This window comes from Leptinotarsa decemlineata, unplaced genomic scaffold, assembly GCF_025532065.1.
Source record: "Leptinotarsa decemlineata unplaced genomic scaffold, Ldec_3_MD MMD2_tig00026328_RagTag_RagTag, whole genome shotgun sequence".
NCBI lineage: Eukaryota > Metazoa > Arthropoda > Insecta > Coleoptera > Chrysomelidae > Leptinotarsa > Leptinotarsa decemlineata.
This window is the reverse complement of record NW_027412688.1, coordinates 35,282,765-35,297,619: the sequence shown is the minus strand read 5'-3', so window position 1 is coordinate 35,297,619 and position 14,855 is coordinate 35,282,765. Positions and strand designations below refer to the sequence as shown.

General features: G+C 34.2%; 1 protein-coding gene across 1 annotated transcript in view; it reads left to right on the top strand.

Moving 5' to 3' along the window:
* Positions 1-3,905: 3,905 nt before the first annotated feature.
* Pgant2 (Polypeptide N-Acetylgalactosaminyltransferase 2) overlaps positions 3,906-14,855 on the top strand; it is an 85,639-nt gene continuing 74,689 nt past the window's right edge. The window contains exon 1 of the mRNA XM_074182532.1: positions 3,906-4,153. Within this exon, the coding sequence (XP_074038633.1) occupies positions 4,064-4,153 (90 nt within the window). The 5' untranslated portion in view covers positions 3,906-4,063. The remainder of the gene's footprint in view (positions 4,154-14,855) is intronic.

Below are 14,855 nucleotides of genomic sequence, written 5' to 3'. Positions count from 1 at the left end.
GAGTTGTCCCCTTCAGCCACGTCAGAAGTGCCCTGTGAAATATTGTGACTTCACAGATAAATTGATTGATATTGAACAGCACTTGATAAAAGTTCATCCGCAATTATTTCCAGAATTCGATGAAAAACGAATTGGAACCATAACTTTGGAATTATCGATTGAGAAATCTCCGTTGAAAAACTTCGTAATTGTCGGACATGAGTTTATTCTAGTGAAATTAGATTTTAATGAACCACAATGGATTGTAAGTATTTCTAGGCGCAATCAGGTTAGAGAGTTTCGTGAGAGATCGATAGCAGTGGCAGTAATATTTGATAAATATAATAATGTTATCATAACTTTGAATGAATATAGAAATGTAGCAATTTGCCATATGGAAACGATACAGATAAAATGTTATTTTGAGAAACGTCCCATGTCAAGTCATAAATGAATATTTTGTAAATGCCATGTATTGATAATTTTAATCTTTTATTACTTTTATATAGATGTTTTGATTTTTGTTTCTTTGGTAGGTGAAGAATAATAGAAATAATAAAATACATTATTGAAAAATCCTATCTCGTGATTTTATGTTCACTCAGTTGTACGTTAAACCTCGTTAAAACCTATAATAACCATCAATGAAGTATTCTTGTATTGTTAACAAGTAATTTTGAAATTATGTTATAGCTTAAAAAAACGATTTCTGGTATTCTCATTCTTCAATAGTATTAAGGGTGTTTCTTAAATAATGTCATATTTTATGAAAACGGTCTCTATGAACATATGTCAAAAACTTTTCAGTTTCGGAGGTATGCGATGTTAAAAGTCTGAGTGAAAATGTAGGTATTTTGGAAAATTACTGAAAATGCAAACATCATCTTGATTGAAAGTTTGCTCTTTAATGTCGTTAACTTCATAAAGGTATATGTTTGTAATACGACTCTTTTCATGATATTCAGAATTTTGAAAGGGTAGCCATTTGTATGCTGTTGCTGTTCGATAGGAATGACCATTCATTTTTTTTAAATAATTAATTTTATTCAAATTTAGTAAATAGGACGATTTGCAGAACATAATAGCTGTATGGATATTTTCTCTACAACATTGAACATCTCCCGAATCTTTGAAACTGAGATCTTTTGAACATACCTCCATAAACATTTTTTTAACAGAATGGCATCTCCTGAAATTAAGGACTCCTTCAAAGATGTGAAACTTTTGAAAAAGTATGGAAAAGTCTTTCTGAGAAATATCCACATATATTTTTTTTAAACACAAACTCCAAGAACATGCACTTCCCTATTTCATCAGTTCGGACTTCCATTGTCTAATATAATATAAATTGATTTGAAAACCCTGAAAAAAGTATTGAAAAATTAATCAGATTAACCGAAAATAACAATTTTATTGAACAAAAAACTGAATTTACAAAGAATTAACGTACAAGCAACAACCAAACAAATAAAAATTGAAATATTAATAAAAGCTGAAAAATAAAAACCAAAAATTATTATTAAAGAAAAATGAAAAATAAAAGTGAAAAGATTTCAAACCAAGTTATGTCACGACGTTTCGATTGTTAGTATCCGCAATCGTCTTCGGGTGATAACCCGTTAACCAGTTACTGTTCATAGTTGTGTCAAAACTGGGACTGGGCACTCGACCCACCATTCCGGTGAGGTAACTCGAATGTTTTATTATGAAAAAAGCATCCTGGCAATCGTTATTATACGGACTCATTCTAGTTTCATCAATGAAGTTTTTTCTTTGAAAGCCCTTACGAACAACTCCGAATGAGTTTTTAAAAAATCTTCATTTTTTATATTATTTTTTTATTTCATAAAAGTACTGATGAACAGTTTTTAATTTCATTCATTTATCAACTATAAATCATTACATAGGTAAGTGAAAAAGTGTTGTCAAAATATAGCCGTCACAAAAAGGCACAATGAAATAGATTTGTACGTACACGAAAAAAAAACATACAAGAAAAACAAAAAAAAGGTAAGTAGAATAACCCAAGCAACGGTAGCTTTCATTGACGTTCACAGGAGCTCATAGATTTGTCAAGGCCATAGGAGCAATTTTCTTTATAGGCAGGATTTTAGCTTGCGTTTAAGTAGTTTGATGGAGGCGCTAGATCGAACATTAAAAATGTCACTCCATCTAATGGACGAGATACTAACCAACTGCATGAAATACTCTGAAAGAATTTCGATTTTCAATTATGGAATATCATTGACTTTAGCTCGATGATGGTCACTATCTTGCACTGACGAGTGGCTAAGGAGCCCGATACCGCTCTGCAAGTGTGCCCGTTCCAAAATTGAAGGTTGACTCTTTCAGTTGTATTGCCAATTGCAAGAAAGTTTCCTGCACTGACGCCTGTCGGATATAATCCAACGCCGTTCGTGGTATTAGCCAGTGGAGTAGTTGTTTTCTGATAGGCGGCAGTCCATTCAATCAACTGTGTAGGTATATCCGAGACGGGTAAATAGATATTCCTTAGAATTATACCGTCAACAGACACACTGCACCCATCATTAGGGCCGACTTGGCTTTTTTCATAGAAAGAACATATAACTCACATTATTTTCTGTTGGGAATTTGAAGGCCGTGGTAGAGGGGTTAGTCTTAGTCTTAGTGATGTTATATGAATTTCCGTAAGCGTAGGAACTCGTTTGTCTTTGATATGGAAATTAACTATATATCTAATCAAAATTGCAAAATCATCATCTTCCAACACAGTTTTGTATTTTTGATACATACCTTTTCATTTCCATATCTGAATTTATTTTTCGTTCAGTTCGCACACAATCCCCCGTGGCCTTGACTACTAGTTCTTGAACTTCCAAAGTCAAAATACAATATTGGTTATAATTTTACTTATTATAACTATAACTTCTAATCTTCAGGGGAGAAATTCTTATTCCATTTGTCGTTTGTTGTTCACCATTTCTCTGCTTTGTCTGATGAGAACCTTGTTTTTCAGTTTACTGTTCGAAGGAATTTTGGAAGACAACAAATAACTCATAGTTCACCTTACAGAATAAATTCTCCACTTACTGTACTAACACGATGTTCTCTACTCGAGTTCCTCGATGGTAATGAACCATTCCGCTGTCTGATTTACTGCGCATGCAATATTCAGAGGCACAGCTAGATCGTCCAAACTGTACCTGGCACTTTGAACTATACTTTTTGGCATTACTAGTCATTATAAAGAGCTGACTTTACATTTATGTAAAATACTATTACATTGGACTGTCCATTATAACAGTAATTCTTGGTAACTGTTTCAACTATTAAACCTAGATGTCGTCCTTTTTATATACCTAAAAATTATTTTAGTTTCAGATTATAATCCAAACAGAATTTATTATAGTGTTCATTATAATGAAAATTGAATTTTATGTGAGAAATTTGACAGAATGTACATGCACCATCATTTGATCAACACTGACTCATAGATCTCGTCAACTGTCAAGAAAAATATATTGCTCATTCTCTAGTCCGGACAAAAACTGTTTCATTCAATAAATCAAATTATAAAAATTTAACTAGAACTCATTGTTTGTTGATAAGTTCGAATTTTGGCTTCAATACCAAGATGTTTTTTTAATTCAGTTTGATACCTGAAAATTTCATTTAAAACATTTATTGGTAACTTCACTCTTCCATCTCAAACTTCTAATGTGAGCTCGATGTGACACACGGTGTATGAATGTTCTTTATTATTATCATTTTGATGAGTGAGAAATTGAACAAATTTTCGAAACAAGTTATCACCGTAGATTCCGACATAATGTTATTCATGCCGGTACCGGCGACCTTTCTCCACCGCTCACCCGAGACGCCACTGGCGGAATCCCCGATCGCGAATCCCAGTGAATCGCCGAGTTCCCCGTAGAGCTGATTCAATTCAGTCAATTCAGTAATGCAGAGGAGGTCGTGAATGTTGCGGGTCAGTCGACGTGAGGCTGTTTTCCGATTGTAGTCTAGTTTACTTTCCGATGTATACTCGGTACTCAATGAAAAGATACTCTTTGTGAGGTGCAGTGACTGAAGAAAAATTGAAATGCGACGAAATGTCAAAGTTCTCGTCCTTTTCTCCCTGGCGTGGATGTTTGTTGTCCTTTATTATTTGCAGACCAGCAGGGATTTGAAGGTTGGTTCGTTTGTTTTGTTTTCATTGCTCGTAATGGCATGTGCCGTTAAATCAGCTGATTTTCATTCTGGAACAATTGATAATATATTCAGTTATGAATCGCCAATCAACCCTTGCCACCACCCTAAGACACATAATCAAAATTCCGTTGATCTGAACATGTGAAGTGAGACTTGAGGGCGTCCAAAGTGTACTTGCTGCCCTTATTTGTAACTTCACTAGGGGTTGTAAGAAAACTTCTCGCAGTGGCGGGTCAAGGGGTAAATGAGCAGGTAATCCGGTGGTTTTGTTTCAGTGTGTGCTTATGCGTTGAAAAACGAACGAGTAGTTTGAATGTGAATCAAGTTTCAATAAAACAAATTTCTTCGCCGCGTCTGTCTGTTTGTCTGACCGCGATAAGCTCAGAAACTACAATACGGATTTTCATACGATTTTCATTAATGAACAGAGTGATTTAAGAGGTTGAGTGTACAATTTGTTAATTAGTTGGGCGAATTCGTTGAAATATGACGATATTATCCAGGGCGGTGGTGATCCCTTCGAGCGTTCGTCAAAAACCATGCCCATTCACCATATATCTTTTTTTCATAGAACTACAAAAAAGTTCGCGATGCTTTAAGAATGTCTTTTTTTGGGTACAGCCTGCTATACCCATTTTGTAATATATTTGGAAGCTATTAGACGGATACGGTATTGACCCTTATCAAATCAAATACGACGGTTACCTCAAGCATTTTGTGCACACTATATTTTCCTTCCGCATCGTACAAGTCAAATTATTATATTAGGAGTTATCGCAAATTAAAAATTATCGTGCGAGAGAATGAATTCAAGCGGCCTGACGAACCGATGCGAAGCGCGTGATGAAAAAAGGTTGTAATTGCATTCTTTTTTGGGAAGGTTGGGTCGCATTTGTGTTGTCTTTAGCTAGATGTATCTACATATTTGAAAATTGAATTTGATGGTTGTGAACATACTTTTGTTCGAGTTGATATGAAATTATGTGGTAGTTGAAATAAAATAATAAACTTTGAATTAATGAAGAAAAGACAAATGAAACTTTCTATGTTTTTTACCACTTTTATTTGTAACTAACGTTACTGCAGTTTCGTCCTATACGGACATTTTCAAACTTATACAATAAGTTTATTGTACAAGTTTGATATACAATATATAAGTACAATAAGTTTATTGTATAGGTAAGTTTGAAAATGTCCGTATAGGATGAAACTGCAGTGACGTTAGGTACAAATAAAAGTTTCATTTCTATTATTTTCATTATGATTTCCTACCACGTAGTAACGGCTACACCCATCAATTTAAACTTTGAATTATAAGCGGACGACGGATCTTGCTTTATATACCTCTATCGATAAATATGCCTGATCTATACAAAATATTTTGATGATCTACAATGTTCCAGATTATTCCACATCATTCGAGAGTATTTTCGACAATACCACAACGATAACATAATCAATTTTTTCACTTGTAGCAATATTAAAATATTAATACAGGTAAAATTAGTTTTATCCAAATATTTACTTCATAACTACATAACTCCAAAAGAGTAATTTCAATTTGTCTCATATAAATATCAATAGAGATAAAATTGTGAACTTTTGTGATTGTGATTGATAGTCTCTAATCAACAAAACATAATTTTCTACAGATATTTATAGGTTAATTTATTCGTTATCCGTTAAGTAAAAAACTTAAATAAAACTTAAGTAAAAAACTCATTGAACTATTCAGTGTCATTATTTTTCGGGTTTGAAGACCGTCCATCCTGGGTTATTTCGGATATACATCCTGTATAAACCTTTGAAGAAGCTAGCCACTCGCGCCAGCGAAACGTCAGGAAGAAATTCCAAAAACCGTATTTTTGAAGCCAATATCATCTTGGCAATCAAGTTCCTATAATTTATAATCCTCAATTATATTGCGAAAAAAATATTTATTTCATACGATCGCAATAATGATAAAAATTATGACACACATTCATAAGAACTACTATTAATTTTGTAACAATTTCTTCTCCATAACAAGCAGTCTCCTTTTCTTAATTGAAGCAGAAAATTATGCGAAGTACGCTCTGCTAACTCCTGTCACAGTTATGCACCTTTTGTTGATGATATCGCGTCTGATTTCAGAAAACTAATGAGTGTAATGAAGAACGCATGCATGCGGAACGTTGAAAATGTAACATCGCGATTAATTTTGTCGACAATTTGTTTGTCAAAAAAACGTATGAACATATACAGATAGTCATTCCTAAAAATGTCTTGAAGAATACAATAATAGTGAATATGGCTGTAATATAAAATACATCAGATAGATGGAGTGTGACAGACACATCAAACGAAGTTTGAGATGAAGGAATGACGTTATAAAAGAATATTTCGTTAAAAAGTTTCAGATATCAATGCAATGGGCTTTTAAAAATGTTCTCTTATATACAAGGTACCCAGTAGAAGCGTGGCATATTAAATATATATCCCCATTATATAAAATGAAACCAACAAAAACCTTTTTTCTAATACTGCGATAAAAATTTTTTATTGTTTTTTTTTTAAGAGAACACACTGTATGTAAGTAAAAGTGATGATATCTCCCTTGTGATGCCCTGTTTGGAACCTTTGGTTTAGTAATGAATATTACTGGAGTTTTATTCTAACACCAAGCCGTTATTTTCAACACCTCGACACGTGTTTCGATTACCAAGTGATCATCTTCAAGAGGAAGAAAAAAACTCCTTAATCTTCCTCTTGAAGATGATCACTTGGTGATCGTAACACGTGTCGAGATGTTAAAAATAACGGTTTGGTCTTGGAAAAAAAAACTCCAGTAATATTGATATCTCCTTTGCGAGTAAAGCCATCTATAGAATCAACAAAAGATTCAATCCACGTATAACAAAGATTAACAAGTCTCCCAAAAAAGTCCCAAGAAAGCCGAATCAGTTTTCACTGCAAAGCATTCGTGATCCAACACTGAATAGAACGGGCCGGCATTTGATGTAAATCCTAATGAACACTAACGGTTGTGAAAGGTATCTAAAAAGGGGCTTAATCCAGTGGTGTTAAGCGATTCGTGCCAAAGGATGAATGGTATCTGGGCCATATCAGGTATCACCAACGGAGCCTCTGAGATACCGGGCGACCTTTCAAAGTGGAGGCTCCATGGATGTGGACAATCATTTCCTCATACTCGTTGAAACTTAATGGACTACAATTATAAACGGCTTGTTTAAACATCACAGGAGCCATGGGAACAACACCAACCGCGGCAATGGAATTAATTACTGGTCTGACCCCTCTGGACCTGTACGTTAGGGATGTTGCGTTAATGGCCATATTGCGATTGCGCACCTCGAAGTAGGAATGGGTCAATTGACGCTGAGCGCAATTGCTTGCGCAATCTTTGCTGCAAGCAACCGGTGATGCAATGGAACCCAGGTTTGTGTTTAATAAATCATACAAAATACAATGTGGAGTGTACTCTAGATCACTAAAATAAATATCAAATATCAGCGTGGTCCAAACAGAACTGGCTGGTATTTCAATTGCCACAAAAGAAAGATTCAGGAAAGGAATTAATGAAGAGAAGACAATTGAAACGTTCTATGTAGAAAGGTTAAATTTTCTTTTCTTCAGTATGATTTCCTACCACGTAGTAACGGCTACATCCATTAATTTAAGGAAAGGAATTCCTGGCAAAAACATAACAATCTGCAGTGCTAGCAGACAAGCCCCATTAGCCTTGAACAGACAAAGTTTTATCTCAGCGCTAGTACTAGAGTGCCACCAAGATTTAGCCAAAGCCTCGGTAGATAATAACATTATCCTGATGTGGGTTAAAGGGCGCGACAGGAGTAAAGTTATTCGCATTGCCGACTCTTTAGCCAAGGAAGCGACTGGACTAAGAATTTTAGGACAACTGCGGAACTAGTCAAACGTCACACCCATGCTTAATCCCTAAAGAGATGGGATGAAATCAAAGGATGCAATCTTGCCAGAATCACCCTGGGCGATCCTGGGAAGCTGGCGCCGAAGAAATATCTGGCGATGACCAGGAAAAATCTACGCATAATAGTAGGATTTCTGAATGGCCACTGTCAACTAAGGAAACATCTCCACAATATATGGCGAGTATACAAACCTCTAGGCAGGATGTGTGAACAGGAAGATGAAACTGCCAGGCATATTCTATGCTAATGTCCGGAGTTATCGTTAATTACAGAGTGTGTGTTCTGCGAGTCTTGGCCTACACCTGCCGATATAAAGGAGATGTCTCCCAGAGACCTGTTCCTGGAAAGGACAGAATGGACGATGACCTAGGAGGACAACTTCTTGGGAGGATGTACAAAGGGTCACATGTGGCCTAAGTGCTATGGGCCTATTCTCACTTTCCCTACTTTACAGATACATATATAAACGAAAGAGGACTCATCGAGCGACTCCTCCTACGTGCAATGAGAGTAGTACAAGCCAACCTTCAACACAGTGAGGGGGCTTCAGCGGTCCCTACAAACGTTGTGAAGAAATTATATATTGCTCTTATACAAGAACCCTCGGTCTATAATGGAAAGCTCATGGGATTGGGACAGATACCTTCCTTACGATAGTCACCGGCAGTAGAGATATGGACGAGCTAGAGAGAGCCTACTGAGCAGACAAATAACAACTTATAATTTATAGTGATGACAATGCGCGGCATCCTTCCTGGGGGAACACTGACATCAATAAAAAACATAAGCATTCAATGCAGTTTATTATTATAAACAATCAAGGCGTAGGCAAGAAACTCACCTTCGTTAATACGAGGCGTAGGCAAGTGAGAGACTAACATTAGGTAGTACATTTATATGTTGAGAAATGGAATGTGTCTTATAAGAAAAGTTGTTTAGCATATGAACTGAAATCGGAAGGGTCCATTCCTCGATCATAACTTATTAAAACTCTTGGAAAACAAAGTGGGAAGCCTGAAAGGCACACTTAGAAACTTGTTCAGATAGGATTCTTATAATTTTTTCTGGAATGTTCGTTAATTTCTTCATTTCATTTGCCCGTATAAGTATAATAGTGTCATCGGCATATGATACTGCATTTGCGTAATTCTGGAGAATCATTTCCATCAATCAGAAATAATATAGGACCCATGATTGAACCCTGGAGAATTGCTTGCTCAATTTTAAGGAGTGACCTCGAGTATTCCTAATTACTAAACTCTGCGACCTGTTATTCTAATATGATTTGATTAGATTGTCTCTTACTCAGTGACGGCTCGTGCAATGGAGAACAGGGGGGCTTAAGTAATAAATACTATATACACACAGAAAAGCCCGTCGGAGGCGCGAAAATTTTTTGGGGTACCGCACTTGTTAAAAAAAATATTTGCATAAATGCAAACAAAGATTGTTTATTGACAAAAATTATACTTATAAAACTGACCATTAAAAAAACAAAAACAATGAAAAAGGGCTATCTTTGAGTTATTTAATATAAATCATTTTCAATTTTTCATTTTCAAACATAAAATTCAATAAATCCGAAGGAGACTTGCAGCTTTGAAACATTTGAGGGTCGCTGTACATTACGAATAATTCATTTTATATCGAAAAATGGATACTGAGCTATCAAGATGTTATAAAGTTTTTGGGGAATATCTTTGGTATTGGACGAACATTTTTCAAACAACAACGAATCAAAGCAGTTTAATTTTGGCAAATCTTCAAATCTAACTTTGATTTGCATTAAAAAGTTGTCCAATATTTCATTATAAATCTGGTTATAATTGTGTTACAATTCGGGTAGGTAAGTCTAAATTGGTTTTTCTTTTTTTCGGCGCCGGCGGTTCGAGAGTTAAATCAATTGATTCGAAAATATTGTTAAAAAATGTATAGTTATTTGTAAAATTCATCAAAATTTCTGTTGAATTGTTTAACCGTTGTTTTGAGTAATTAATATCTGTTGATTTATTTTGAAGAATAGAAAAAACAACATCGTCATCGGTATGTTCAAATATTCATTTAAATATTTCTAACAAAAAGAAAAACTTGTAATCATTTAAAAAATATTTGAAACCTCTCGCCTCCCTAAGACTTTGGTCGTCGGTTTTGAAATCGTCACTGTTTAGGATAAAATCAAAGACATCAATCAATTTGTCTTTGTTTGAATGCTCTGAAATTATTGCTCTAGATGTAGAATTCCATGGTATTCGGCTACCACATATTTCATTTAAAACATGGCTTCTTTTGGTGGATTTTGAAAAGAATGCCGAAAATCCAGAAAAAAATACGTGGAAATCTTTTATGTTGTTGCACGCTTTGCTTAATACTAAATTTAGGGCATAGGCATGACAATGCTTAAATGGTGCATGAGGAGCTATGGACTTTATTTTAGTTTGTAAACCATTTAAATGGCCTGCCATGACCGCAGCCCCATCATAGCTTTGCGCAATTAACTTTTGCCTAAAATTATAGGTATCACACGTACGAATTGAAAAATTGAACAAATCGTCAGCTGTGTGCCCAGATGAAACATCATGAAAACCTATGAAACGTTCTACCACATTACCATCTTTGACATATCTAAAAACGATTGAAAGTTGTGATGTACAGGTAATATCGGTAGTTTCATCAATTTCCCATTCAAAAAAAGAAACACTTTCAATCTCCTTGCTTATATATTTTCCTTAATAAATTATGCCACTGTCTATAAGCTCATTTTGGATGGTTTTTGAGGTGCCCGAAAAAACGCTACCGTTTAAAAAAGTGCCAAATTGTGAATCACATTTGCCCCATAACATTAAAAGTTCCTTGTGATAACATTAAAAGTTCCTTGTAATTGCCTCGATTATTCGAATCTTCGGTTTCATCGTGTCCGCGAAAATCTAATTCTTGGGAACCCAAATAAATCGTAATATCGATAAGTCTTTTTAAATTCGACGACTTTCCCTAACCTGATTATTAAAAGAAATTATGGCCTCTTTTTGAGCTGTATCTAAAGCTGTTGCTATATTTTATTTCCTAAAAATTTTAATTTTCAAGACGAAAATATATACTCCTTAGATTTAAAATGTCTTTCTGTAGAACGAGATAAATTTTTTAAATCGGAGTATCCTATTTTAGACCACGTTTTTTTCGGTTTGTACGGAAAATAAAACACAGGGCCAACAAAAAAGTTTTTCTCGTTTGATGAAGCCGGTTCACCAATCGCATTTTTCGTACCAACTAATATTGAATCCTCGATTTTGTCGATTATCTGACGCTTTAATTGAAATCAAATTTGGTTGAGGCCTTCTCAGAGTTTTAATAATGTTAAATTTATTATCATGAGATAAAGACTCAAAATCATTTGTCAGTAACCAATCGACTATATCGTCATATTTTTCAATTTCGTCTAACTTATCAATAATAAATGGAAAAAAAAACTTACCCTTACCGAAAAGTGAAAACATGAAAACACCTTGAAATTGAAAAAAAAAAACACTTCAAAAACACATTAAAAATATTACCAAAAAGCACTGCTATAATACAATACTGCCTGTTTTATACACAAATAACAAATATCAAGAAACACTAAAACGATTTACCGAAATATTTTTCAGTCCCGGTTCGTCACGGTATCCCCTCCGAATAATTAAATAAAAAACAAACACATTCGTACACTTACGGAGACCAACTGGAGGCTAGCCTCCTCTAACGCTATAATTTCCGCAACTGAAATTACAAATCGGAACGTATGTTGCTGGTTGGTTCGGTCTCGCGGAGCTAGTATTTTTTAAAGCGGTCGGAGGCTTGGCCCCCTTGCAACGTATGGCATTTATTATTTCGGGTTGATGGTGTATTCCTTATTTGTTCATGGGCGGTGCGTTTGACGTTTGTTGATGCAGGATACATTGTGGTACGTACTACCTAGTGAGTGATAGTGTTTTTTCGGGCATATCATGTATTTATATTAAAAATGAATGGTAAAGTAATAATACCCAAGCATTTTTAGAAAAAAATAATCCATAATTTTGTCAATATCTTTTAATTCATTGCGATGAATAGCCTCAAATTTTATGGGGAGACTAAGCCTCCCTTGTCGCCGATGCTCTTACTCCTTACACCATCTGGCTCTAACTTGAAAAGCAGTAGCTCGTGGTTTACACAATAGGAAGCACGCGAAGAGCAAATAAATAATCCTCTGGTCTAGATTTCCCATCCAGTGAAATAATTACATTCTATTCCATGTTGCTGCAGTATCTTGTTGTTTGTAAATCCATGGTTAGGGGATATCAACTTGTTTTCAACTTAGTTCTAGGATTAAAGAATAATTATATTATCATTATTAGTTATTGTAGTATATAGTCAATAATTCATGTATATACCTAAGTGTACATTTTTTAGTTTAAGACATTGTTTTCTCTATCTTTAACTTCAGATGATTGAAATGTTATTGTAATGTTTTTTCATATTTAGTGCCTCGTGAAAATTACGCAGCGGGTTCTTCTGTTTATTGAGTACCTACTGTTCAATTTTATTTCATTGTAACGAACGTACCCCGATTTTATCAAGAATAAGAGTAGTTGCTTTTCAAAATTATTCTATTTACTTCACTGAAATTGGACAACAACCTCATTCCTCTGTAGTTCTGCACAGAAGAGGGAGTCAATTTTTTCTGGACAGGGTTGATGAGTGCTAATTTCGTTCTATCGAAAAAATCCTCTTTGTCGACTAATAAATTTAGAACGTATGCTGATTTTTAAGTAGGTTGACTGAAATTAATTCTTATTATTTTTTTAAGATTATTATAAATTAACCCCATTACATCAGTATCTGATATGGGAAAAAAGTTCTCACAGTTTCGTGTAAACTCAAAATCAATTTCTTCTTAATCAAAACTAGATTAAAAATGTTCATTACATTTTTCAAACATCTCCCCCACATTCAACTCTTTTCCATCATCATTTGAAACAATTTTTTGAACCACTCTTCTATTTCATTTGCTCAACCAGTTGCCACGTAACTTTAGTTTTATTCATTGAGTTGGCAATCCTTTGAACATAACAGGTTTTTCTTCAATATTGAAGCTGTTTTTGGTACTAGTCAATTTCTGACTAGTTTATTTTGGCTATTTCTGGCTGTAAAACAATTTTCCATAACTTGACTTCCGCATTCTATAAAAGCTAGAAGTGACACCGTATATCGACAAGTTTTACTCCCAAAAATAGTTTTTCAATATAAAAAAAATAAGTGATTATGTTTTTATTATATTTTCATATCTATCTACCATTCTCCTGTTATTTGACATAAAATTGTGGTTTCCTCTTTGATTGTTCAAATTAGCATCAGTTTCATTTATCTACCTGATATACTTCAAAAAATCCTACTTAATTAATTCAGTGATCCAGTTTGAATGTTACTAGGCAATTTGAAGAAATCTCGGGCAAGAAAAAACTAGATCGAAAATTTCTACATTGCTCAATAAAAATACTACTTTCTCCGAAACGGTGTAATGAAGTCAGATCGTTTCAGTTTCAGAAATAGATTGGAATTCGGATAATTACTTTCTTCTGCTCGTTCTTCGGTTGCTTTTATTACCCGGCTAACCAGATTATAATCAGTATTCTCATTGCGGGCCAGGGTTGGAATGAAATAACTAGATTGCCGACATGTTTTTATGGGTGCTTGTTATATACCATGTCAACGTGGCGTTGGAAAATTATGTCCTGATGAAATGAATGATCACACTTCTAATATGAGAAACGATTTCACCATTTCATTGTCGTCTGGGACTTGTAAGTTGATTGTTCGCATGAAAAAAAATATTCATAAAAACAAACATAGATCTTTTCCGGTTAATTGTTAGGGAGAAAGGTAGTTACAAATGTTTATCCTTTTGACACTAATTTAATGTAAATATTCATACATGATTTTTGGAAAAGAAAGTTCTTGGCTTTCTACTACTCCATCTTGATACAAAAATTAATCCCAAAAATTAATCACTCCTAAAAATATAACCCCTTCAATTCATACATGATATTATTTTATAGTTTGATATTTTGATAGATTGAAGAACTCAGCTATGAATTACAAAAAATATTATTGATGATTATTCGGAAGGATTACAGAGTAGGCGACATCTAGGTTTAATAACTCGAACGACAAACTCTGGGATTATTGCCCTAAGAAGTCGGTGTCACTACTTTCAAATGTTCTTATTTCTCACATATGTAAAATTTATCTCTTTATAATGCCGTGCCTTTAGGCTAATGCTTTACTTTATTTCAAATTATTTTTCTTTTATTAAAGGAAGATATCGTTAAGTTAGCAGAACGTAACCACAGAAAAAACATGTTCATGAATCAAACTTTGCCATCATTTTAGGCTCAAATTATAATCATCTATCGCCCCAGGTTTTTTTAAATCGATGGGTTCTGATAGCTTTGTTGTTAAGTTGGCATAACAAAATCATTACTATATTGAACAATTTTTTGCTATTCGATTGAATTAAATATTGAGAATATATATTAAGAATTTGACACTAACTCTTCCATTAAGCTGGAAAAACCAAATCAAAATCCTTCCTTTTTCTAAAATTTTGACAACTTTGTAGTCATTTTTCAGGGACACATATTTTTTGAACCATCAGCAATCACTATTTTGTCTAGCATGTGATCATCATTACAGTTGAATTCAAAATTATTTTATTCT